General features: G+C 41.3%; 2 protein-coding genes across 2 annotated transcripts; both read right to left on the bottom strand.

Moving 5' to 3' along the window:
- Positions 1 to 1,287: 1,287 nt before the first annotated feature.
- LOC115074250 (olfactory receptor class A-like protein 1) lies at positions 1,288 to 2,232 on the bottom strand. The gene has a single exon (XM_029573549.1). It carries the CDS (start codon positions 2,230 to 2,232, stop codon positions 1,288 to 1,290), a length of 945 nt encoding a protein of 314 aa, XP_029429409.1.
- Positions 2,233 to 21,310: 19,078 nt separating this feature from the next.
- LOC115074249 (olfactory receptor class A-like protein 1) lies at positions 21,311 to 22,258 on the bottom strand. The gene has a single exon (XM_029573548.1). It carries the CDS (start codon positions 22,256 to 22,258, stop codon positions 21,311 to 21,313), a length of 948 nt encoding a protein of 315 aa, XP_029429408.1.
- Between the last annotated feature and the right edge of the window lie 2,794 nt (positions 22,259 to 25,052).

Raw genomic sequence — 25,052 nt, 5'->3', positions numbered from 1 at the left:
GTCTCCACCCGCATGGGGAGATTGTTGTTCATCCAGCACCCTCACTGTATAGAAATATAGATTACTCCTGAGTCTACTCCCTTTCACCCTCATTCCATGACCCCTTTCTAGAGTCTCCTTTCCTTTAAAAGAGGCTCACCCCCTGTGTATGGAAACCTTGATTGAAATGCCTATATCACATTTCTGTCCTAGGTCATTATGTTTCATCTCATAGGGCTTTTGATACAGATCCTGCAAACCATTTTTGTAGCCCTTCTGTGGATTTCTCAATTTATTTATTTATTTATTTATTTAACTTTATATACCGACTTTCAACATAATATCAAGGCAGTTAACAATGATTAGAATTTGCAGTAGCAGAATTCATAAAAACCAAGAACTCGTAAAACAGGTAACTCACTAAAAACTCACTAAAAATTACATAGTTGATTCCAATATAGTAATAAGCTAAAAATAAATAAAATCCATTAGATTAAAAACTTAAAACATAAAAACAAAATAAAAGTCTTAAAACAAATTTTCCCATTTAAGCCCTTCTAGCTACCCCTCTATCATTAACCAGGCCTAAACCTTGGCAGTTCTTGTCATGTTTTACGCCTTATTATCCCTGTGAACCCTTAGTATCTCCTATTATCATCCCATTAGCAAAGTAAGAGAAAGAAGGAATCAGTTGGCCTCATTTAAAGCTCGTTGAAAAAGCCAGGTCTTAATCTGCTTTTTAAAGCTATTGATATTCTCCTCCAATCGAATATCAACAGGAAGGGAGTTCCACAACCCAGGACCAGCCAGGGACAATGCTCTCTCTCTAACGGAACCCAAGTGGGCTAGTTTGGGTGACGGGATTGAAAGTAGAGCTTGCCCATGTTCTATCTGTATATTCACACATGGAAGAGATTGCTTGGCCAGTTATCAATAAGGCTCTTGGATAAACTTACAGTATTTCTGCTAAAAGAATGTTTCTTTAAATAAACCACTATCATAGGGGTTATGCTCTAACAGAGTATGTGTCGTAGAGAGGGATTATGATGTTAGCAAACCTAAATCAGCTGGATGAAGATTTAACACATTTGACCTCATAACTCATATTAACACAGCCCAACAGTATACCCTGAACACATAGTGAAATATAATATACAGCAAATTTTATTATTTAGAGTAAGAGGGATTTAGCACCAAGAGAGGCAATAACGTCGGGAGAGGAAATATTTGGTATTCTATGCCACTAAAAATTGATGAAGTCAATGATAACAACTGTTACAACATTAAGAATTAGCATCAAAGCGAAGGTCAGTTTGTCCCGATATACTTTGAGATGCTTTTCATAGAACGCAGTTTTTTCTTCGCTGAACACCTCAAACCATGTTGAATCTTCTTGTTGGTTAAAATAATGACAACAGGGCTGATGGCAGAATAACAAGAATCAAAAAAGATCCTTGCATCGGTAAATCTGGGAGAGATGGGGGACATGCAGAGTGTGAAAATCCAAAACATACTGTCCAATCCAAAACTGAAAATGTACATAAGGACCAGAGTGGCCACCGCTTTTGCTGCTCGTATTTCCGCATGCTTGTGCACATTATGCAAGCCCTGGATCTGCTTCCCATGCTGGTAGAAGACATAGAGGAGGTAGCCACTGGCTAACGACATGAGGGACAAGAAGAATAAGTCTCGGGCAACAAAGATGATTCCATTGCCAACATACAGAAAATAATTTGGGAAGACCACGAAGCAAAAGTCATAACTCAAGATGTACTTATCAGACGTGGAGTTAACCTGGACTTGGGAGTATACCAACCGGGTACTACAGATCAGTAGGTTAAAACACCAGAGGCCGATAATGATGGAGGAGAGATTATCAAGCACTTTCTGCCTCATGTGGAGCCATCGTTGAGGGGATGGAGCCACAGTAAGGCACTGGAAACAGCCCAGCAGTGAGGTAATGCAGATGGACATAGCCCTCCCCACGCAGTAAAAGTAGAGGCTCAGCTTGCAGGTCAGGTCGTTGTAAACCTTTTGGAGTCCAGAAGCTTCCAGGGTGAGAGGGAACCCCCAGGTGAGGACCACCAGAAGGTTGGATAGCGCCAACTTGCTGAGGATGATCTCGCTAGTAGAGATTTTTCGGTGGCAGGTCAAGGCATGGACAAAGACAAACAAAATGATCAGATTTCCAGGAATTCCTATCACATCTAAGGACATAAAGCCAACTAAATTGAGAATAAACCAGATGCCCATGGTTTATGTTGGGTAACAGCAGAGGAAGTTTCCTGTCTTCTACAGTCCTGAAAGACAATGAGGATTGAATCCATTAATGTTAAAAAATCAGCAGTGTGTAACTTTTGCACCTAAGGAGAACTGGGGAAGAAACATTTGGGGGCACAGTCTACAGGCAATGAACTGCTGAAATTAGTTCCAATGTATTTTTCCAATATATTTTAGCAGTGAGGAAATTCCGCACTACAAGGAGTAAGTATAAATGCAGTGTAGCCAAATTATATCCATGTTGTCAAGAGCATTTAGTCTGTTCCTTGTTTTCTTACTCTGGCATAATGTATTCGGGTACTTGGCTGTCCTACTGTAGTCATGTGAATTTTGATGCATTTGAGTTGACAGTGCTGTAAAGGTGTGCGTCATAAGGATATCAGGGCAAGAACTTATGGAATGATACCATGGGGTGAATTTTCAAAGAGTTCTGCACATAAAAATTAGCAGAGATGTGCGTAAGTTGCTACTACTCGCGTACAGATTATTTTCAAAACATCAAACATATCCACTTTCTTGTGCACATATACACATGTAAAAAGGGGGTGGTCTAGAGCAGTGGTCCCCAACCCTGTCCTGGGGGCTCACCAGCCAGTCGGGTTTTCAAGATATCCACAATGAATATGCATGAGAGAAAATTTGCATGCACTGCCTCCATAACATGCAAATTTTCTCTCATGCATATTCATTGTGGATATCCTGAAAACCTGATGGGCTGATGGGCCCCCAGGACAGGGTTGGGGACCACTGGTCTAGTGGATCCCAGGATGGGGCCAACATTTATGCATGTACATTTTAACAGACACCCACATAGATTTTCCAACTTGTGTAATTTTACACCTGCTAAATATCTTGCATAAGTGATATTAAACGTGTTTATTATGCACTCTTGGTTGGATGGGAGGTTTGGGTGTTCAGGCTGAAGAACCAGGAAGATCTCAATGACCTGGAGAAGGACTGGGTGACCTGGGGGGTAATCAGTAAAACTGGTAATTTCAAATATGCGCACGTTTTAAAATATACCGACTTGTACGCATAAATCTCAGTTTATGCTGGTAAGTCTTACTTTATTGTTACACATAAAATGTATGTGCATATATTTTTAAAACAAGTAGGAAAAGTTCGCATTTTCAATTCACTGAATGTACTTGTGCATAAGCCTAGATATGCATTCATGTCATGGGGTATAAATAAGCATGTTTTATAATACCCACAAATCTGATATGCATGGGTTATAAAATACTATCTTAGATCTATGTGTGGCCATAAGCTGACATGTGCAGTTTGAAAGTTATCGTCCTGTCTTTATTGTTATTTGCACCTTTTCATCTTTTGAAAATGTAAAGAAACAAAATATCAGAGAAAAAATTACAAGAAATTCAGTGCTAGCCGGCTAAATTTGTGTGGACAACACTTTCTGCACAAGATTTAATGGATATTCAGATGTACATTTAATGGGATAAGTTTGGCTATTTGGACAAAGATAATCAGCCAAAATTAATTTTCTCTGCTCTGCCACCGCTGAATATTGATCCATCCCCTCTAGTGATTTAGCCAGTCTGCAAGGGGAAAGCTAAGAAAATCCTGCAGAAAATCTGCCAGCAAGGAGTGAATATTATTTGAAAGTTGAATTTTCAAAATGTAGCATGTGTAAAATATAGCATATATGCGCACAAGTAACCTACATATTCCTTATTTTATAAAAGTAAAAAATACGTGATTATATTCACTTTCGTGAGCTCATATACGCGTTTAAAAAAAGAGGGCAGTCTGGGGCAGAATAACAGTTACGTGTATAAGTTGCTGTTTTAAAAGACATGTATGTATTTCCAACTTCGTCCCATATTTTTACATCTACTAATTATCTGCCATAAGTGATATTAAATGTGTTTATTGGGAGTTACTGACAGGGTGGTTCTGGGTAGACTTGGAGAGTTCAGGCTGAAGGACCAGGAGAAGGACTGAACTAACTGGTGGATTAATTGGCAAACTGGTTAATTTCCACGATGTGCTTATGTTTTAAAATTGGATGACTTACGCATGTAAACTGCTACTTATGTAAGACATACATATTTTCATGCATAAAATGCATGCACGTACAGATTTAAAATAGGTGAGTAAAGCATGCGCGATAAAGCCATTGATATACCTGGTTTCAGTGCATTCGCACGTAAGCCTACGTTCACGCATGGTAGCATTACACGCATTTTATAAAACATGCACATACCATATGCGCGCATTGCAAAATACTATACCAAATATACGCACAGCCACATGCATGCGTTATATGCCAGCGCGCACAGTTGTTTAAAGTTACCCTCTAAGCCACGGCGGAGGTGGAGAGAGAGAAAGCTGATCTAAATCAACCCCTCTAGTTATACTTTTCATCCATTATAATGACTACAAATCTTTAGTGATGTCAGTTTTATTCCGAATACCTCAGAATGTTTCTGTAACACCACCCCCATAAACCAACATCGATTCAAAGTGCCCCTCTAGAGTGGTACATGTATTGTTCCTGCTCTTTTATTACTGTTGCGACCGTAGGTCTACGACGGCTTCGCCTCGCCTACCTCACTCTTCTTGCGGCTCCTCCCGCTCACCTTGGACTACTGGCTGCTGCGGCTTCTGTCTGCCGACCTCTCCGGCGTTCCTGGACCGGCTTTGGTGCTGCTTCCCGCCATGCTCCTCCAAGGTACCATAGGGTGTGTGCGCACATGCCACCCTCATCTTTATTTTCTCGTTGGCGCGAACCTCAGGGGCGTCCCCCTCAGATGACGTCACACTGACCGGATATTTAAGCCTACAACTTTTGCTAGCTAATCGAGTTAGCAACCGGAATACTACGGATGGGATTCGCTCTCCGTACCGAAGCTACTCTGCTACTCCAGCGTTTATCTGGAACTCTTTTTGCTAACGAGGTACCCGCTCCTCGGGGGCCTCTTCTGCTTCTTTTAGGTGCTATCAGGAAACCCACACTCGCTCCTCGAGGACCCATGTTCCCTGAGTCGCTGCCTGCATCTACAACCCTTTCTATTTGGAAGACGTCAATAACAGTTTCCATCTGCGAGTACAACTACCATCTGTTCCACAGTACTGCTTCCCTGGAACCAGGTACTCGCTCCTCGAGGGCCTGTTCTCTGTTCCAGTGTCAGACCTCTTGTCTAGTGGAACCGCTGTGTGAGTACAATACCACTGAGTCTCTCTACTCCAAGGGATCAGGTACTCGCTCCTCGAGGGCCTGCTCTCCCTGTCTTGGAGCTTCTCCTATTCTACCTGGGACTCTGTATGTCTCTCACTGTGTACTCATAACTCTCAGTCTCTTTCCACTACAGCACAGCCAAGCAGAGGATTCGCTGTCCCAGCGTCCTGTGGGATACTCGCCCAGCTGGGCTCAACATCTACTACTCACTACTGCCACCTCTGGTGGTTTCCAAAACTGTTTAAATAAAGATTCAGATCTGTGTTTGTGTGTCCAGAGTCTCTAGCCTGACACCGTGATCCCTCACGGGACTGCCCCCCGTGGGTGTGGTCAGCTGCCACAGTGTCCAAGGATCCACCCAAACATCAATAACCATAACAATTACCCTCTTATATAATGACTGTGACCCTGAGTGTAATCGTAATAAGGGTTTCCAGTCCTAGTTATTTTTCTGATTTTACATTACACAGCCTTTTGTAATACAGATCTAAGATTATAGGTGAATGAGAGGTTAATTTTTGCCAAACATGCAGACATGTCCCATGGGAGGTGGAGGGAGTTGTCCACAGATGCAGAAGCCCCACTATCAGTCATGCACTCGCCATCTTTTCCATGAACAAGGATTTCATGCCAGTTCACCACCGCAGCAACCAGCAGAGCAGAACAACACGTTTCATCACATCCTACAGACGAGGTCCTGACCATGGCTATGGGCTTGTTGAATGGACCCTTGGAAAAGGTTATGGAGAAGAAATAAAGGTAGTGAGGCTTGGCAATCTGCAGAAATTTTCAGTACTTATCCAGGGAGATACCGTTCTCAGGATCTCCACTAGGAGATAAAAACTGATAGTGACAAGGGCTGATTTCTGCCTTCCCCCTGAGGCACCACCATCAGGTTACTGCTGGAAGCAAAAGAAAGAGGCCGGGTATGGTGGACTCTTGAGCTCCCTCCAGCCTAGCCTTCCAGGACAGCCTGGGCACTGTTTCTTCTAAGAGGAGCACCTGTCTGTGTCATGGATAAACTTTCACTAGCTACGCTCCAGCACTGTGCGTCACTCATGAGCAATACTGGGGCTCCTTCTGCACTGCTACCTGACTTAGAGGGAACAGCAAACGTGAGAGCAACTGTTTTTATCCCTTTGACTGCAGGTGCAACTTTAAATAATGGAAACCAGACTCTGTTTGGCCTATGATCTCTCTTCACTTTGGAAGGAAAGGCAGATCCTCAGTGCTCCATTGGCATAAAGAACTTGTTTATCGAACAAGTGATTCCAGTTTACACAATGACATATGCACTGAGATTTCGATTGAAAAAAAAAACAAACAAACCACAAAAAAATGATCTTTGTCTTGCTTGCTTCCCTCAATATGGCACTGCTGCTAACTCCGGCCTTCCTACCCTCAATAAATGCACAGCACCTGGATAAAGGCAAGTTCTGATATACCAATACTTTCACCAGTAGCAACTGAAAAAAAACCCATTTCCTTTTCCTGCAGAATTGTTTCAGAATAATTCCTATCCTGCTAACTACTTCTTAATATAATTATGTTGTTCCACTTAACAACAAAAAATTATTTTCCAGTGAAACGTTACTCAAACCCTCTGGTTTCTAATACCTTAAGGGATGGACTTTGCATAGTGGTCTAATCTATATATCCTATCCTATGATCTAAAGTTTATTTTTAGCATGTATAGAAGAAGAAAGTAATTTGCTTAAAATATGTTGTTGGATCAGGTGCTTCCAGAGATGAAAACAATAACTTCAGTTTTCCTGTCTTGTACCAAGTTTACTGCAATTAATTGTTGCAGTTGCTATAATCAAATATTTGTCGAGTATGGATTATCAGCAGAATCAGAAAATGTATGTTCATGTCAGTAAAAAAGCCAACCAAAAGTGTCATCTTATGATGAACTGCATGTTTGGATTTATTCTTTGCTCCCTCTCAAGTACATTTTCAGAGGAGTCACACGTAAATATAATATACTATTGTAGCAGTTTTCAAAAGCCATTTACCTTCCTTCAGTGCACTTCACACGAGTAAAATCTATTGATGATTCAAGTGTATATATTATAGCAATTTTCCAAAGCCCTCTTACATGGCTAAAGTGCATTTACACATGTGAAAATCAGGCCCTTTCAGTTGTTCATGCTCTTTGAGGTTAGATCTCCAGGTTCCACATTCTTTATTTTGAAATTCCACTATTTTAAAATCTCATTGCAAGACCCAGTCCTGGTATCTCCTTCCCACTTTCTTACATTTCCCTTTCATCTATGCTTGGCAACCAACATATTGAGACTTCTAGGGGTTTCAATTGTATAATAGAAATACCTAGAGAAACGTTTCCAAAAATATTAATGAGAGACTCAGAATGCCAAGCCTTTGTAAATTATTTGGATAATGGATTGAGCTTAGATAATTACTGATTTTAAAGCTGAAGACAAATATACTGGCTCTTATTTTTATAGCTTAACAATTAACAGCAAAATGATAGATTTAATACCACCATAAAGTGTGTACGCAACTGGATTCATGCAAGTGAGAAGTAGCCCAGAACAGTAACTGAGAATCCCTCACCCTGTGACCTTGTTACACATTATAAGGTGTGATTATATCCTGCACCAGTTATGGGAGTCACCACCATAGATTTGATTCTGTATGACTACACAAATATCGTTTAAGGACAGAGTACTCTCCTAGCCCTTTTGTACATGACGGACTACAACTATTTTAATTTATAGTAAGATAGGAGCCATTGAAAAAAAAGAATGGTGTTAATTGGCTATACCTACTGGGATGCCCTTTCTAATTTGTGCCAAACCCCAATTGTATTTATTTATTTATTTATGTAGTCATTCTTGATTCCATATCTTATCATTCAGAGACTTCAAGGCGAAACACAAAATACATGTAAATCATAGTATATATATTAGAAAAACCAATTAAACCCAACCCAAATATAGACAAGATAATCAATATAACAATACTTAAACATTCAGTAACTAACAATTCATAAGGTAAATGCTCAAAGATATATTGGAAATTTCCATCTCAGGTATATACCCACCTAAAATTAGTAAAGCTACCTTCATATAACCAAAGAAAAATTTACAAAAGAAAGATAAAAACAAAAAAATTACAAATGAACGTTGGCAAGGAGTTAACCACTCAGCTACCATCCTGTCTATCCTAGGAACGCTTATCGATAAAGCCAGGATTTTAGATGTTTCCTTAAAGAAAGATAAATTTGTGCTAAATGGATATGAACGGGGATTGAATTACAAACTACGAGGATTAACCATTCAATTGCCATCCTGTCTCTCCTGAGAAATTGTGACGCTTCCTTAAAAGAAAGGAGCTATGAAAAACAGAACTCAGAAATCAGAACCAGAGAAAATCCAGCAGTTCAAACAATAATCAATCCAGCAAATGCTTCCCTAGTGAGGGAAGACTGATTTTGTGCAGCACGGGTCACCTCTTTTTCATGGGATTATTTGAGATTATGTGAGAGTGCGGTATTTTCCTCGTCTTTGTTCCCTAGCTGCTATTATTTCTGCATTATGTGCAAATTGTTATCCTGGGATTGGGAGGGACAGAATCGATTTTGGTAACGAAAATATTGTATTTATGAGACTGAAAAGACATTTCAAAGACAATCCTGTAAACTCTGTCAGTGCAAAGAACGCAAGAGATAATTTCCAGGGATTAAAATTAAAACGCTGATTAAAAATGTTATTGTAAGAAATAAAAGCGGAGATTTTGCTATCAAGTTGGTGAGAACCAGGAGAGTCACTTGGATGCAATGAAATGACCCCCCCCTCCCCAAACTTTACATTTAAAATAAATAAGTTCATGGAAAAAATAAATAACCGGGTCTGAAAAGCATGGTGCAAAACTTAGACATCTTTCCTTTCTCCACCCAACCAAGACCTAAAACCAATTCCTCCAATACCTGGTACCGTCTTAAAGATGATCGGAAGAAAAAATGTATCTTTTCCCTTAACTATGTAAAAAATGTTTTCAAAAGGGAAAAAGATACATTTTTTTTTTCCGATCCTCTTTAAGAAGGCACCAGGTGTTGGAGGAAATGGTTGTGGGTCTTGGTTTCATGGGACGCTCCCTCCCCTTCTTCACAAGGGTCAGGGAAGGCAAGTGACAACAGCATATCCCCCAATGCAGCAAAGTCCTCCGCTACTGGAACCCGAAGCCAGGTGCTCTTTACCATCTCTACACACACACGCAAAGCAGCCCCTGCCTTCCCAGCTTCCTCCGTAAAATGTTAGCAGATGATTGGTAAATGTAGGCTGCATGGGAAAACTATAAAAACGATAAGATTTTTTTTTCCTGGCAGCAATATAGGAATGTAGCACTTATAGACCCCATACATAATATTCGGCTTCTGTAGGGCAAATTGTTTTTTCTTTTTGGACTTACCTTGTTTTAGTGTGAATGGACCTCGAACAGATGCTCCTTTGCCTCCTACCATGTTATATACAGTGCTAGCCAGCTGGGAATTGGTGCATTATGGCAATATTGCATTTTTGCACACCATGTCAACGTGGACTTGCAATACCCGAATTGAGATTGCAAAAGGAAATTTTCTTTAAAAACACGCGGAAAGAAGTTTGCAACTTTTGTTAATCAGGTGAAAAAAAAAAATTAATTGCAGCATAACTTTCACACCAGGGACACAATGAGGACCAGCTGGGTTGTCCCTAGGACAAATGTTTCCTTAATGGCGAAGTAGCGTCAGAACAAACCAAAGCTTGCACCGCGAGGGGATGGTTGTCATTCAGTATTAAATTCCATAAAGACCTGATTTCCAGGTGTCACTTTGCAGATTTACATCATGGTGAAAATAACGCTGGAATCAATAACACTAAATAGGCACCAAGACACCATAGAAGCACACACTGCAGAGATAATGTTGAGAAGGCACTGATTCACCTTCCTGCAAATTATACCAACCCGAATGAACACATCTACAGACTGTAACATTTATAATGGCCCTTTTGTGCAACACAACAACTATTTGCTTTGATCTTGTACATTACATTTAACAGCAAAGGTTGAATGGTCTTCTCCCAGACTCTTCTACTCACTTATCCATGGTGACTCATAGTAACTAAGTAAAATAGTAGATGAGAGCAGAAAAAGACTTATTGACTCCTTCAGTCTGCCCAGTTGTACCACACTGCTAAGGACATATCCCAGCTGCTAGGAGCTGTGATAGTTTTTGCTGTCTTCCTCATTGGTTATCATCTACTAACCTAGGTAGAGAAACATATAAGATCCCATACTTAACCCATACTTAATATTCCCCATATCTTACCATTCAACTTTATATAAACAGTTACAATAAATAGTGAGGCTGTTGGCTGAACCATCAACAAAATAGGTGCTTGTGACCTTACTGGATGGCAAGAACCTAACTGGTTTCGGGGACTACTGTAGCTTGGTCCTACCAAACTAGTTACCCCCATGGCCTGCTGTGTCACTAGGTCATGCTTCCTTTATCTGACCCTTGTTATTTCCTTATCGTCTTGAGGAACAGTACCCGGCCACCATCAGTCTGCTGGCAATTGACCCAGTTGGTTTCTGGGAAGTGGTAGCCTGCTGGTTCTGACCCAGCTACCCCACGGCCCACAACATCATGAGATCATGCTTCCTTTATTTTCTGCTCATCACCTCCCCCCTTGCCTCTACTCTCAAGGGAGAGAAAAATGGGTCATTTATACTGCAGCCTTCTAACCCACTGTCCTGTATATCTGTCCCAAGGGTGCTTGAATTCTGTCACAGTACTGGTTTCTGTCACATCTATTGGTTAGGGGTGTGCATGGCGAAATCTTTCATTTCATTTTGGTTGTTGTTTTTCTTTTTTTTTTTTTTCATTTCGATTCATTTCTGCTTTTGAACATGTACTAAATTGGTTTAAACTATTTAGCATGCACAAAAACAATTTAGTGCATGCTAACAAAACAAAATCAAAATTTTGTTGTTTTTTTATGTTGTGTTGAACAGGAAGCAACACAAAACAAAACAAGAAATGGCGATGGTGTTTTCCATGTCATCTTAAAGAACTGCACACCCTGCTGTTAGTAGGTTGCTACCTGTATCTGCCACCCTCTCAGTAAAGAAATATTTTCTCGTTTCCTCTGATCCTCTGGCACCTGCAAATTTAGATCGTGACCTCTTGTCCTTGAAATTCCTTTTCTAAGAAAAACTTCCCCCTCCTATAATTCATCAAAATCTGTCAAACATTTGAATGTTTCTATCATAATCACCCCCACCAGCTTTTCCTTCTTTCCTCCTCTGAGTTTATTTTGAGTTTCTCAAGTATTTCACTGTATGGTTTGTGATAGAGGCCCTGGACCATTTTTGTATCCCTTCTCTGAACAATTTCCTTATGAATTTTCAGCCTTTAGAACGTGAACGCAAGACTCAAGGGAGAGTCTCACTAGTGGCTTATGCAAGGACAACATGAGCTCCCTTTTCCTCTTCCTTTTGCACTCAAGCACACTGTTAGCTTTCCCTGTTGCTTCAGTAGAACCGACTGGCAACCCTGAGGTCATCTGAGGTGATTACTCAGAGATTTCTTTCTGGTTTGACAGTTTCCAGTTCATGTCCTGCTAAATGATGTGCAACTAATGCATTTTTGCATCCCACATGAAAGATTTTACACTTTTAGCTCTGAAGCTCATTTTTCAAACCCTCAACCTTTCTTCCAGTTTTCACAAGCCCCCTTTTCATTTTTTTTCCCCCTTTCATGCATGTCCACTCTGTAACAGATTTTTGTATTGTCTACAGCAAGCACATTTTTTCCTCAAGTCCCCTTGCAATGCTCCTAATAAAGATATTCCAAAAATGTGCTGAGGCATGGAGAACCCCACTGGTCTCTCTGTCTTCTCCAGAGTGAATTCCATTGATCACCACCATCTATGTTTTGTCACTCAACACATTTCTCACCCAATTTTCAACTGTCCTTCCTACTCCCATGCTGCCTAGCTTGTTTACCAATCTTCTGTGAGAAAGAGTGTCAGAAAGGTGGTAATGAAGGAAGAGATTTTGTTGGTAGGAAACTTTAACCATTCGATGTGCATTGAAGCCATTTGCTGAATCATCTAGAAGTACAGATTGTGGATGCTCTTCAAGGAACTCTGCTCACATATAATTGCTGATGGAAGCTACACAGAGAAGGGTGATGCTAAACCTGGTTTTCAGAAATAGTGACAATGAATCTAATGTCCAACTGGGTGTCCACCTGAACACCAGTAATCATCAGATGGTATGGCCTGACATAATAACCAAGGTAGACAGAAGTCACACAAAGCTCAAAGTCCTGGATTTCAGTAATATCCTGAGGGGTGCTGTGACAGATCCAATACCTCCGAAGAAGGAAGTGCTGTGCTGGAGCCGCTGCCGCAGGTAGGAGGAATCACTGTGTTGGACTGTCCCCCAATAGGTAAATCTGGGGAGGAGGGTGCATTACTGAAGGTTTGCTCAGGCCAGCAAATGCTCCTGTACCGCACTGTGGACATGCCTGAAGCAGTAGACAGAATACAAAGTGACCAAAAAAAGCTTGAAGAGTGGGCAAAGGCTTGGCAGTTAAATTCAGTGCATTCATGCATTTTGTGGTGCAAAATTGCAAAGGACATTTACACGATGAGGGAATGGGGGGAAGAAAGATGCTGATGTGCACTGAGCAAGAGAGAGAACTCAGGGCAATGCTGTCTGGGACTGCCTAATGATCTCAAGGTGGTGCAATAGTGTGACAAGGCAGTGGCTAAAGTCAGAGTGATGCTGGGCTGCAACAAGAAGGCATAACCAGTAGAAAAAAAAAGAGGTGATAATGCCACTGTCCAGGTCATTGGCGAGGCCTCACCTGGAGTACTGTGTCCAGTTTTGGAGACCTCATCTCAAAAAGGGTAAAGACAAGATGGAGGTGGTCCAGAAAAAGGTGAGATGAGATGAGACTTCAGAACCTGAACATTTATGCCCTAGAGTGGAGGAAAGGAGAGGCAGGGGATATAATACAGACATTTAAATACCTGAAAAATATCAATGCATAAATAAACCTTTTCCAGTGGAAAGGAAGCTGTGGAACCAGGGGGCACAGTATGAAGCTACAAAGAGGCAGACTCTGGGACAACATCAGAAGATATTTCTTTACAGAAAGGCTGCATGGAATGTCCTCCTGGAGGAAGTGGTGGAGGCCAAGAAGGCAGCAGAATTCACAAAGTTGTAGGATGAATAGAGCAGAGAGGATTCCTTATTGTTAAGAAGATGGAAATAAAGCACTGTAGTGACCTGCATGGAGCAGTGAATCAACCTCAAACCACACTGAAATGATTGCAAGGTCCCATGGCCTTTTCTCCTCTCATTTGTGTAAGCACTTCAAGCTCTTCCTCCTCCGTAGATGGGTTTGTAATCCTTTTCACATTTATAAGTGCCTTTTCCTGCATTAGGTGTGTGACCTTCCCCTTCGTCTGAGCAAAATAACTTATTTAAAGATTTCTGCCTTCCGCTGGTCCCACTCCTCCTTTGCTTTTCTGACTCTCCTGTATGAAGCCAAAGAAGGTTTTATCACCTCCTTTTTCTCAGGGTGCTCAGGGCTCACTGTAGTATATTAAGTGACACAGATCCACACCACCTGGGGACTGTGGAGGCCACAGTAACAATAAGGCCTCAACTTTATTTCACTTTAATATGATACCAGATGTTCCAAGGCCAAGTGAGAAAAAAAAACCCGCCTTAAACTTTCCATACAGCTGGAGGCATTGGAACTAATCTGCTTTAATCCTCTATAGAGCAGATGGTTTTTAAAGCTTAAGATCAATAAAAAGGATATTTTAGGAGAAATCTCAGGTTTTCTTTTGTTTTCAGCCTGACAGTTTCCTCCTGCTTCTTTGGGCTTTGAGCTCAGTCAGAGGTGGCTTCTGTTGACTCAGCTGACTTAGCCTGGCCCTTGCAACACGGCCATGCACCAGGGCTCCCCCCCAGAACCTGGAACCCTGCAATCATGGGCCCTTAATCCAACCGATAAATGTCACTGCTCTGCAGTGCTGTAGTCTCGGCCATAAGGGCGCCATATTGAAGTGCCCCACCGCTGGTCACCACATGGAGTTATCCAGGGCATGGGGGCCAGGTGTGCAGGAGAAGTCCCTGCTCACTGCTTCCCCCATATGGTTCAATGATCTTCTTTTCGACCCATACACCCAGAGCTCCACACGGCTCAAACAAAACATCACTGAACCATACAGGTCGGGAGAAGTGGCACCAGCAGCTGGAGAAGCTGTAGAGGGCTGCACTGAATTCTGCCAATGTTGGAGCACATAATGGGGAAGTGGGGGGGAGGGGGGAGAGTGGGAAACTCTAGGAGTATACTACCATCCACCTGGCCAAAATGATCAGACATGATGAAATGCTAAGAGAAATCAGGGAAGCTAACCAATCTGGCAGTGCATTAATAATGGGAGATTTCGATTACCCCAATATTGACAGGGTAAATGTAACATCAGGACTTGTTAGAGACATAAAGTTCCTGGATGTAATAAATGACTGCTTCATGCAGCAATTGGTTCAGGAACCAACAAAAGAGGGAACTATTTTAGATTTAATTCTTAGTGGAACGCAGCATTTGGTGAGAGAAGTAACGGTAGTGGGGCCACTTGGCAATAGTGATCATAACATGAACAAATTTAAACTAATAACTGGAAGGGGCACAATAAGTAAATCTGCAGCTCTAACACTAAACTTTCAAAAGGGAAACGTTGATAAAATGAGGAAAATAGTTAGAAAAAAACTGAAAGGTGCAGCTGCAAAGATTAAAATTGTACAACAGGCGTGGACATTGTTTAAAAATACAATCCTAGAGGCGCAGTCCATATGTATTCCACACATTAAGAAAGGTGAAAGGAAGGCAAAATAATTACCATCATGGTTAAAAGGTGAGGTGAAAGAGGCTGTTTTAGCAAAAAAAAAAAAAATCCTTCAAAAATTGGAAGAAGGATCCATCTGAAGAAAATAGGATAAAACATAAGCATTGTCAAGTTAAGTGTAAAACATTGATAAGACAGGCGAAGAGAGAATTTGAAATGAAGTTGTCTATAGAGGCAAAAACTCATAATAAAAGCTTTTAAAAATATATCCGAAGCAAGAAGCCTGTGAGGGAGTCGGTTGGACCATTAGATGACCGAGAGGTTAAAGGGGCACTTAGGGAAGATAAGGCCATTTCAGAAAGACTAAATTAATTCTTTGCTTCCGTGTTTACTAATGAGGATGTTGGTGAGATACCAGTTCTGGAGATGGTTTTCAAGGGGTGATGAGTCAGATGGACTGAAACAAATCACTGTGAACCTGGACGATGTAGTAGGCCAGATTGACAAACTAAAGTGTAGCAAATCACCTGGACCAGATTGTATGTACCCCAGAGTTCTGAAGGATCTAGGAATCATAGTGGATAACACATTGAAATCATCGGCTCAGTGTGCTGCAGCAGTCAAAAAAGTAAACAGAACGTTAAGAATTATTAGGAAGGGAATGGTTAATAAAACGGAAAATGTCATAATGCCTCTGTATCGCTCCATGGTGAGACCGCACCTTGAATACTGTGTACAATTCTGGTCGCCGCATCTCAAAAAAGATATAGTTGCACTGGAGAAGGTACAGAGAAGGGCGACCAAAATGATAAAGGGGATGGATCAGCTCCCCTATGAGGAAAGACTAAAGAGGTTAGGACTTTTCAGCTTGGAGAAGAGACGGCTGAGGGAGGATATGATAGAGGTCTTTAAAATCATGAGAGGTCTAGAATGGGTAGATGTGAATCAGTTATTTACTCTTTCAGATAATACAAGGACTAGAGGGCACTCCATGAAGTTAGCAAGTAGCACATTTAAGACTAATCGGAGAAAATTCTTTTTCATTCAACGCACAATTAAGCTCTTGAATTTGTTGCCAGAGGATGTGGTTAGTGCAGTTAATATAGCTGTGTTTAAAAAAGGATTGGATAAGTTCTTGGAGGAGAAGTCCATTAACTGCTATTAATCAAGTTTACTTAGGGAATAGCCACTGCTATTACTGGCATCAGAAACATGGGATCTTCTTGGTGTTTGGGTACTTGCCAGCCCAGGTACTTGTAGCCTGGATTGGCCACTGTTGAAAACAGGATGCTGGGCAATTTCTTATGTTCTTTCTTATGTGGGGGAGAATGGGATCTCATGGAGGAAGGAAGGGGTGCAAGAGTAAATGTAACTTATGAGGGAGCTGGGGAAAGGGTGTACATAATAGGGAGGAGAGGTGAGGTGCCAGATGGAGAAGGGAGAGAAATGTGAAAGGGGGCTTGATGGGGTACAGGGGATTAAAATGTACGTCTTCCAGCTTCTGATGTCATGTGTTGTGTACAGCAATGTTTTTAAGCCAATCCTGGAGCACCTCCTAGCTAGACTGGTTCTCTTAATATCTACAATGAATATGCATGGGATAGATTTGCATGCAGTGGGGCCAGTGTGTGGATATCCTGAAAACCAGACAGGCGAGGGGATATGCCAGGACTGGCTTGAGGAACACTAGTACACAGAACTGTATCACTATCCAGGCTTCACTTGCCTGGATAGTGATACAGTTCTGCTTTACCTATTAGTGCATACTAGTAAACTAACATGCACTAAAACTCGCAGAAATGAACACGGATCTATTACAGCAAAAACCTTAACTACAAATCAGAGAGGCGTAGTTCAGTCTTTGAGCGAGTCACAGCATTTAGGGAGTAATTTGGGAATAGTCTACATTAATTTTACGGCAATTATGTGCATAAGTTACACCAATTTTCAAACTAAACGTATGCACATAAAATCACTTTGAAAATTATCTCACCAAAACTACCTGCACATAATTACACCTGCAATCATGTGCGCAGACATTTTTGGGGAAATTTTACACATCTGCTTTTGAAAATGGAAAAATGTGTATAAGTGCAAACCCCTCCCCCACCCTGGGAAGAAGTAAACTTCTGCTCATATGGGAGATATGCATTTAAGTTCACACACATTCGGGTTAGGGGTGTGAATGGAAAAAATGTTCCTTTTGTTTCATTTTTTCATTTCATTTTAGGTTTATTTGTTTTTAATTTTGCTTGATATTTATTCCATTTTGTTTTGTTTATTAGAAACGAAATGAATGCCATAGCGGAAAAAAAAAAGCAAGGAAGGGCCCATCCCCCATTGAAAAAAATCCCAGTGACTGACTGGAGCAATTTTTACTGTCGATAATGTGACCAAGGGAAGCAAAATCTACTTTAGGAGATCATGTGACATTCCTTTTTTTATTCTGAAAAAAAAATATATCATTTTAGTTTTCAATGTTTTTGCAAGTAGTTTGCTGACTACCTTTCCACCAGTGTAGCCACTGACATCAAACTGAAGTATGAGCAGATATTAAATCAGAAAAAAAACAGAAGCAGTTTAAGAGCTGCAGTGTGGGCCAGGCTTTAGTGAAAGTGATGCTACAATAAAAAGAGAATCACTGAGTCTCAGGGTTTGTAACCCTTCCCAGTGTGCATGAGGACAATTGGCTTAATTGTGTTGCCATTCATAGTCCACCTTACCCTAAATCGGGTCCATAGTTCTGGTTTGCTTGTGAAGTTGAGAAAGTTATGTCTTACCTGGTGTGCATGGGTTGCATCTGCTGCTGCTTCTCCATGCTGTCTTCACAGTGTGTCTCGTAGGCTATGGCACTTCTGGACTGTTTCTGCTTTGGGGAATTTTATTCACAAAGAAATTCACCACCACTACAGTAGGACTTAAGTTTTAATCCATGACTCATGATTGCTTGGTATATGATGCCCATAAGCCTACAAAATTAGCCATTGTGGTATGTCCCTATACTTGAGGACACAGCCAGCCTATGGAGAGGTGAGGTAACTGTCAGATCAATTTACTGGTGGAACTGGTTGATTACTAATTCTAACCGAGTGTGACTGCTGGTGCCCTGTAGCAGGAAGCAGAATACGATTGTCTCTTAATTGGTGTCTTAACACTTCCTCATTGAAAGAACAGTTTTCTGTTACAGCCGTTATAGGAATCAGTTGAATGAAAAGGGCAGGTTCCACTGTATAATGGACCTTTTATAAGCCAGATCCTCTTCAAGGGCATCACTTTATGGAGAGTAGGACTGGGCATTCTGGCAGTGTCTTTTGCAAATTTAGGGGTGAATTTTCAAAATGTTACAAGCGTAAAAAATAGCATATGCAAGCATAAGTAGCCTTTGCTCATGCCCTCTGCATTCGTATTTTCAGTTTCGCACACACATATACACGCAGAGTTCCGGGAAAGGGGCCAACATTTATGAGGATAAGGTGCTATTTTAGAAGGCATTATGCATGTAGATTTGCCAAGCTACTCATGCAACTTTACATCTGCTATCTGGCAAAAGTGACATTAAACAAGTTTGTGTACTATTGGCTGTGGGGACTTCAGGCTGAAGAACAAGGAGGGTCTCTATGACCTGGAAAAGGACTAAGTGAACTGGTGGACTAATTGGTAAAACTGATCATTTTTAATTGATGCATGCATGTTAGAAAAAAATACCAAATTGCCTCATAAATCCCGAATTATGTGCTTCCTACTTTATTTTCACGCATAGGACTTTTCAGCTTAGAGAAGAGACGGCTGAGGGGGGATATGATAGAGGTGTTTAAAATCATGAGAGGTCTAGAATGGGTAGATGTGAATCAGTTATTTACACTTTCAAATAATAGAAGGACTAGGGGGCACTCCATGAAGTTAGCAAGTAGCACATTTAAAACTAATCGGAGAAAGTTCTTTTTTACTCAACGCACAATTAAACTCTGGAATTTGTTGCCAGAGGATGTGGTTAGTGCAGTTAGTATAGCTGTGTTTAAAAAAGGATTGGATAAGTTCTTGGAGGAGAAGTCCATTACCTGCTATTAATTAAGTTGACAGCCACTGCTAATACTAGCAACAGTAACATAGAATGGACTTAGTTTTTGGGTACTCGCCAGGTTCTTATGGCCTGGATTGGCCACTGTTGGAAACAGGATGCTGGGCTTGATGGATCCTTGGTCTGACCCAGTATGGCATGTTCTTATGTTCTTATATTTTTAAATAGGTAGGAAGAGTACAGGTGGTCAGTTTATTGATATGCATTCTTTCAATGGATTGCATGTATCTGCACGTAAACCTACATACACACGTATGTTGTGAGTTAGAGATCTGCATATTTTAAAAAATGCATGTATATCATACACAGGGGTTATAAAAATGCTAGCATAGATCTGCTGGCAACCATGTACACGCATATATGCTGCCGTGCGCATTTGTTTGAAAGTTATCCTCCCTTTGTATTAGAAAAATTAGTCAGCTGTTATTTAATAATCCTGTTGGCGTCACCTGGTTCCTTTGGGCAGATCAGTCTTTGATGGAGTAAGGAATTTCATTATTGTTAATAACTAAATATGATTTGACAACTGTGAAATGGGAGTGGTAGGGGGGAAGGGTGTTGTAGTCTTCCATTAAACCTTACCCTGGTTGTTCAGTGTATCATAATAAGCACATTTCCCAATACAGTGTCTGCGCTGTAGAATAAAATAGTCAATTATTCCAAATTGTTTTCTTCTTCTTGGGAAGCAGAAGAGGGATATATTCATTTAATGTCTGAATAGATGTTGACCTGGCCTTCCAAGTGAATATCGTGAGGATATGTTGAACAATGGATGTAGCAAAATGATACACATCTAGAATCATCAGTGTACACAGCACTGTACAGAATAATTCATTTTACCACCATGCCCCTGCTCTCAAAGAGCTTACTGATTAAATCTGACCACAGGAAAAATGCACCAGGTGTCTTGATCCAAGGATTCTGAAAATTACATCTTTCATTTGTGCATAATTTCTTGAGCATTTGATATTTATTCCCCCTCTCTTCATGATAACTTTCAGCAGTAGGATTTAATGCAAAATCTTTCATGTTTACAGTTGAAACTTGGTGAAACTTTTCACCAAAAATCCAATGTCTAGGAGAGATGGGGAAAGGAACAGTTATGACAAATGTATATGAAAACAAAAGAGAAAAATGAATTGATTATTTTTAATACATTTATAAGAATTTGAAAAGGTGATTTTTTTTTTCATGAAAAATTCACAAGGCAGGAACACCGCACTTTAACTCCTTTTCTGTTCATGGCAGCTGTGAACAGGAAGCTTTTAAACTGAGGAATCAAGATCCATGCTTCATTTGTGATGGAATCTGTGACATTATAACCTATACGGATCAATCAGATTCAGTGTTGAATAGAAATGTTAAGACTGTTGGTGATAAAAAGGCATCCAGGGAAACTGGTGAGTGGAATTGCAGGGAAGAAAACAGAACAATTTTCACAGCTGTATAGCAGCAAAGTATGTGAGTACTTTTGTTTCCATATATATTTAGTGAATTCTCAAAGAACCTACCCAAGCAGTATCTCTTTGGAAGGTACCCACGTACATGACACATGTTATTTGTTTGGATAGAGTTGGGCTTGTCAATTGAAATATTCAGTAGATTTTCTCCTTGACCAAATTACATCCCCAGGAACATCTTCACTTTGAGTTGCTAAAACTAGGGAGTTCTGTTTAGCCACGCTACCTGATTTTGTCTCCACTGCATCTATAGATATTGGACTAGTAGCCCTGCCTTTCCTAGAAAAATTGGAATTACCAGAGATGCAGTGGATGCAAAGCCAGAATAGGATCAGACTGCCAGGGTTGCCCTATGTCAAGTGACAACACTAAAGGCTGGATATTGCTGGCTGTGGGTGTTACTTACATCCTAGAAAGTATGCAGTCTTTTTTTCTAAACTTTCACATGGGAGACATAAACATCCGGGCGACTCAGTTTTTCCTTCTTGAAGGCAAACTTGTAGATATTCTGTATCCTTCTGTTGGACCCGATAATGATTAAAGGGCTAAAGGAGGCATAACAAGAAGAAAAGAAAACCCTCATGTCAGTTACGAGAACAGGGACCTGCGTGACTGTCAGCATGTAAATCCAAATAATGTTATCGATGCCAAAGAAAATCACATAAAGCAGGACCAGCTGTAGAACAGTTCTGGCAGCTTTGGTTTCCGCTACAGTCTTCTGACTGTTGTTGGAACTCTTGATGCCTTGCACCTGCCTGTGGTGTCTGTAAAGGATCAACAAGATGTAGACGCTGGCTAGCACCATGAGTATAACAAAGATAAAATCCCGCACGGAGACAGCCACTCCATTGATGATGTAGCCGACCTGGTCAGGAAAGTGCACGTGGCAGAAGCCTAGGTTCAGGGTGAACTTCTGGATGGTACCATTCCTTGGGGTAGAAGAGAAAAAGGGGGCTGCAATGCACACTGCCATGTTTAGCAGCCAGATGCAAGTGATCCACGACACTAGATGTTTGGGCACTATTGTTTTTAGGTGGGACCAACGGGAGTTGACTGGCATGAGAGTCACGGCCTGGAACACACTGAGGAGACAAGTCATGCACACAGATAGTGCACGGACTATCCTATATAAGTAAATGACTGTTTTGCAACCAACATCATCCAGGATATGCTCTGATTCAAAGACCGTCATAGTCTGAGGGACTCCTCTTGTGAGTAGCACCATGGTGTTGGCAAATGCTATCTGGGAAAGTATGATATCAATAAGTGTTAGTTTGCACAGTACTTGAATGTAGGCAAATAGGATAATGCAGTTACCCAGAATGCCCATGCTGGTTTGCAACAGGAAAGACATTCCTTTTATGACCACACATAGATCCATTTCCCTGCAGAGTTTCTTGAGATAGAAGAAGATGTGATAAAATACCTGTAAACAAGTCACAAATATTTTTCTGTTAATGTACAGGTCCGCAGACCCTACTTGTTCTCTGGTTTTCCCTGCATTTCCCTATCGCTAGGAATCCTCTTTGCTTGTCCCAGAATTTCTTGAATTCTGCTGCCTTTTCTCTCCTAACCTCTGGCTCTGGGAGGCTTTTCCATGCATCCACCACTCTTTCCACAAAGGATGCTCAAGTAAGGAATTTCTTTCCATGGTTACTGTGGCTTCCACAGTACAAAATTTGTGATCTAACTTTTGGATTGGACGTTTCTAGTGAAAGTTACAAGTTCTCTGTACTTAACTATACTACACTGTTCTAATTAGCTGGAACTACTGTATAATAGGGATGTACATTCATCACATCCATTTCAGTGGGTACGCATGTACCTCACCAACTTTCTAGTACACGCGAGAACTGGACAGTATGCATGTATTTTTAATAATGGATACAAACATACTATCTGTTTCCCTCCTTATTAATGTACCCGGCTTAAACTATTGTTATTGGTCTTTAAAGTAATAAAAATGCATGGCCCACTCTATTTGAGGCAAGTATTGCCCCCTTATGTTCCTACAAAAGCTCTGCGTTCCCAAGAAAAAGAAGTCTTAGAACTCCCTTCTGTGAGAGCCTTTTGTCTGAAGGAATCTAGAAGTCAGGCTGTTTCTGTCATTGGCCCTATGATGCGGAATGTGCTTCCTGCATCAACTCGAGCTATTAATGATATAAAGATTTTTAGAAAACAGGTAAAGGCTTTGTAGGCTGTAGGCAGAGTGCTTATTCAACAGGCAGTAATGGGAAATATTTTAACATTTAGGGGTAGATTTTAAAAAGGTGCGCGCACTCACATGTGCACCCGATTTTATAACTTGCACGCGCAGGCGCACGCAAGTTATAAAATCAGGGGTTGGAATGCTCAAGGGGGTGCACAACGAGCCACGCTGCCTCCCCCCGTTCCCTCCCAGGCCACTCCGAAATCAGAGCGGCCTGGAAGGGAACTTCCATTCCCCCTAACCTGACCTTCTCACCCCTTCCTCCAACCTTTCCTCCCCCTAGCCTTACTCTAACCCCCCCCCAATTTTTATTTTACCTTTTACGCCTGCTGGCAGCCTGCCAGCACACAATCCTCCGACACAGCGGCAATGGCCGCTCTGTCGGAGGCCTCTGGCCCTGCCCCTGCCCCCGGACCACCCCCTTTGTAAAGCCCCGGGACTTACACGCGTCCTGGGGCTTTACGCGCCTCGCCGGGTCTTTTTAAAATAGGCACGTATAAGACAGGTTACGCCCGTAAATCCTCTGGATTTACGGGCGTAACCTTTTTTAAAATCTGGCCCTTAATGTTTTTTTCTATGCTTTTAATGTAATTCTTATATATGCTGTAACCTTAGTTCGGCAGGTTCGTTATAGTGGGCTATAAAACTTTTGAAATTAAAAAAAAAAAAATCCCTAACACATACCTCTCTAATGGTCAACTGTTGACGCAGATGCATTACTCCTATTGTGCCAGACAGTGTAAACTATTGAGTTGCACCATACAAAATGATTCTATCTGTAACATGCTTTGAACTGCCCCGTGGAAAAGCATTTCATAAGTAATGATGATGAAGTCATGATTAATCATGCAAAAAAAAAAAAATGGTTGTGTGAGACTGTAAAATATCTTTACATTGCATGTGAAAGGTTCTGTGGTTTAGCATGCCACAACCCCTTCTGTAAATTGCTTCTAATGTACAACTAGTTCCTAAAAGCGATACTCTTTGTGATCTTATTCAAATTCTTGAACAATCCATTGCCCACCCTCCGTGCCGTTCATATATTTCTGGAAATACTTGGTCCTGATTCAGTATATATGCTCACCTATCCACAGCGGAAGAGAAATAGTGAAGAAGAGAACACAAACAATGCTGGAGCGATATCCTACAACCAGCTAAGCTTCCACAGCTGCAGCTAACAACTGTCCTTAGCAGTGTGGGCCAGAATCACTGGGCGGACTGGATGGGCCCACCAGATCTTTATCTGGTCATCTACCATGTTAGCATGTTACTAATTAATTAAAGAGTTCCTAGGAAGCTATGCAATAATCAATGTAGGGGAAACGCTGAACGTGCAGTCTCTTCCCCAAAGACAATAGATGTGTTAAGCTTTCCAGTTCTTCCACACCATGCAAAGGTTTTAAAAGTGTGCAGAGGGTAGAAAAAACTTTTTTTTTTTTTAATGAGATGCTGTGAGTGCCTTAGCAAAGGGTCATCTGTCGTTTCTGGAAGAACTGAGAGTAACCTGTGATGTCGTCACTCACCCTGGTGATAGGGCTTTTTTACATTTTAATCTATCAAATGGTATGTAGAGGTATAAATGATTTTTCAAGGCGTTTTAATAGCTGCAACCGTGTTTATGCTTGGCACAGTCAACAGACCTTTACTGGCAAATTTTAAATCCCCCCCCGCACGTAAAATCTGGGGGTTAGGTGTGCGGCTGGGCCTTGTGTGTGCCGCACGCATTTTAGAAGGGACCTGGCCGCGCATGTAACCCGCGTTATGCGCACAAGAGCCAGGCCTCGCAAAAGGGGCAGGGAGGGGACAGGGCGGAGCTGGAGGTGGCTGGTACAGAGGCCATTTGCCGCCGTGCCGGCACGAGCAACTTCAGGTCGGGCCCTGAAATAAGTTGTGAAATAAAAAAACAAACAAACAAACAAGGAGAAAGGTAGGAATTAGGGGTTGGGGAAGAGAGGGGTAGGGAGGT

Source organism: Rhinatrema bivittatum, chromosome 12 (assembly GCF_901001135.1).
Source record: "Rhinatrema bivittatum chromosome 12, aRhiBiv1.1, whole genome shotgun sequence".
In the NCBI taxonomy this organism is placed as follows: Eukaryota; Metazoa; Chordata; class Amphibia; order Gymnophiona; family Rhinatrematidae; genus Rhinatrema; species Rhinatrema bivittatum.
Note: the sequence above shows the minus strand (reverse complement) of the source record. Positions and strands in the feature narration are given on the sequence as shown.

Excerpts from the sequence above, each read along its gene's own strand:
- LOC115074250 (XM_029573549.1), bottom strand. The coding sequence starts at position 2,232 with ATGGGCATCTGGTTTATTCTCAATTTAGTTGGCTTTATGTCCTTAGAT.
- LOC115074249 (XM_029573548.1), bottom strand. The coding sequence starts at position 22,258 with ATGGATCTATGTGTGGTCATAAAAGGAATGTCTTTCCTGTTGCAAACC.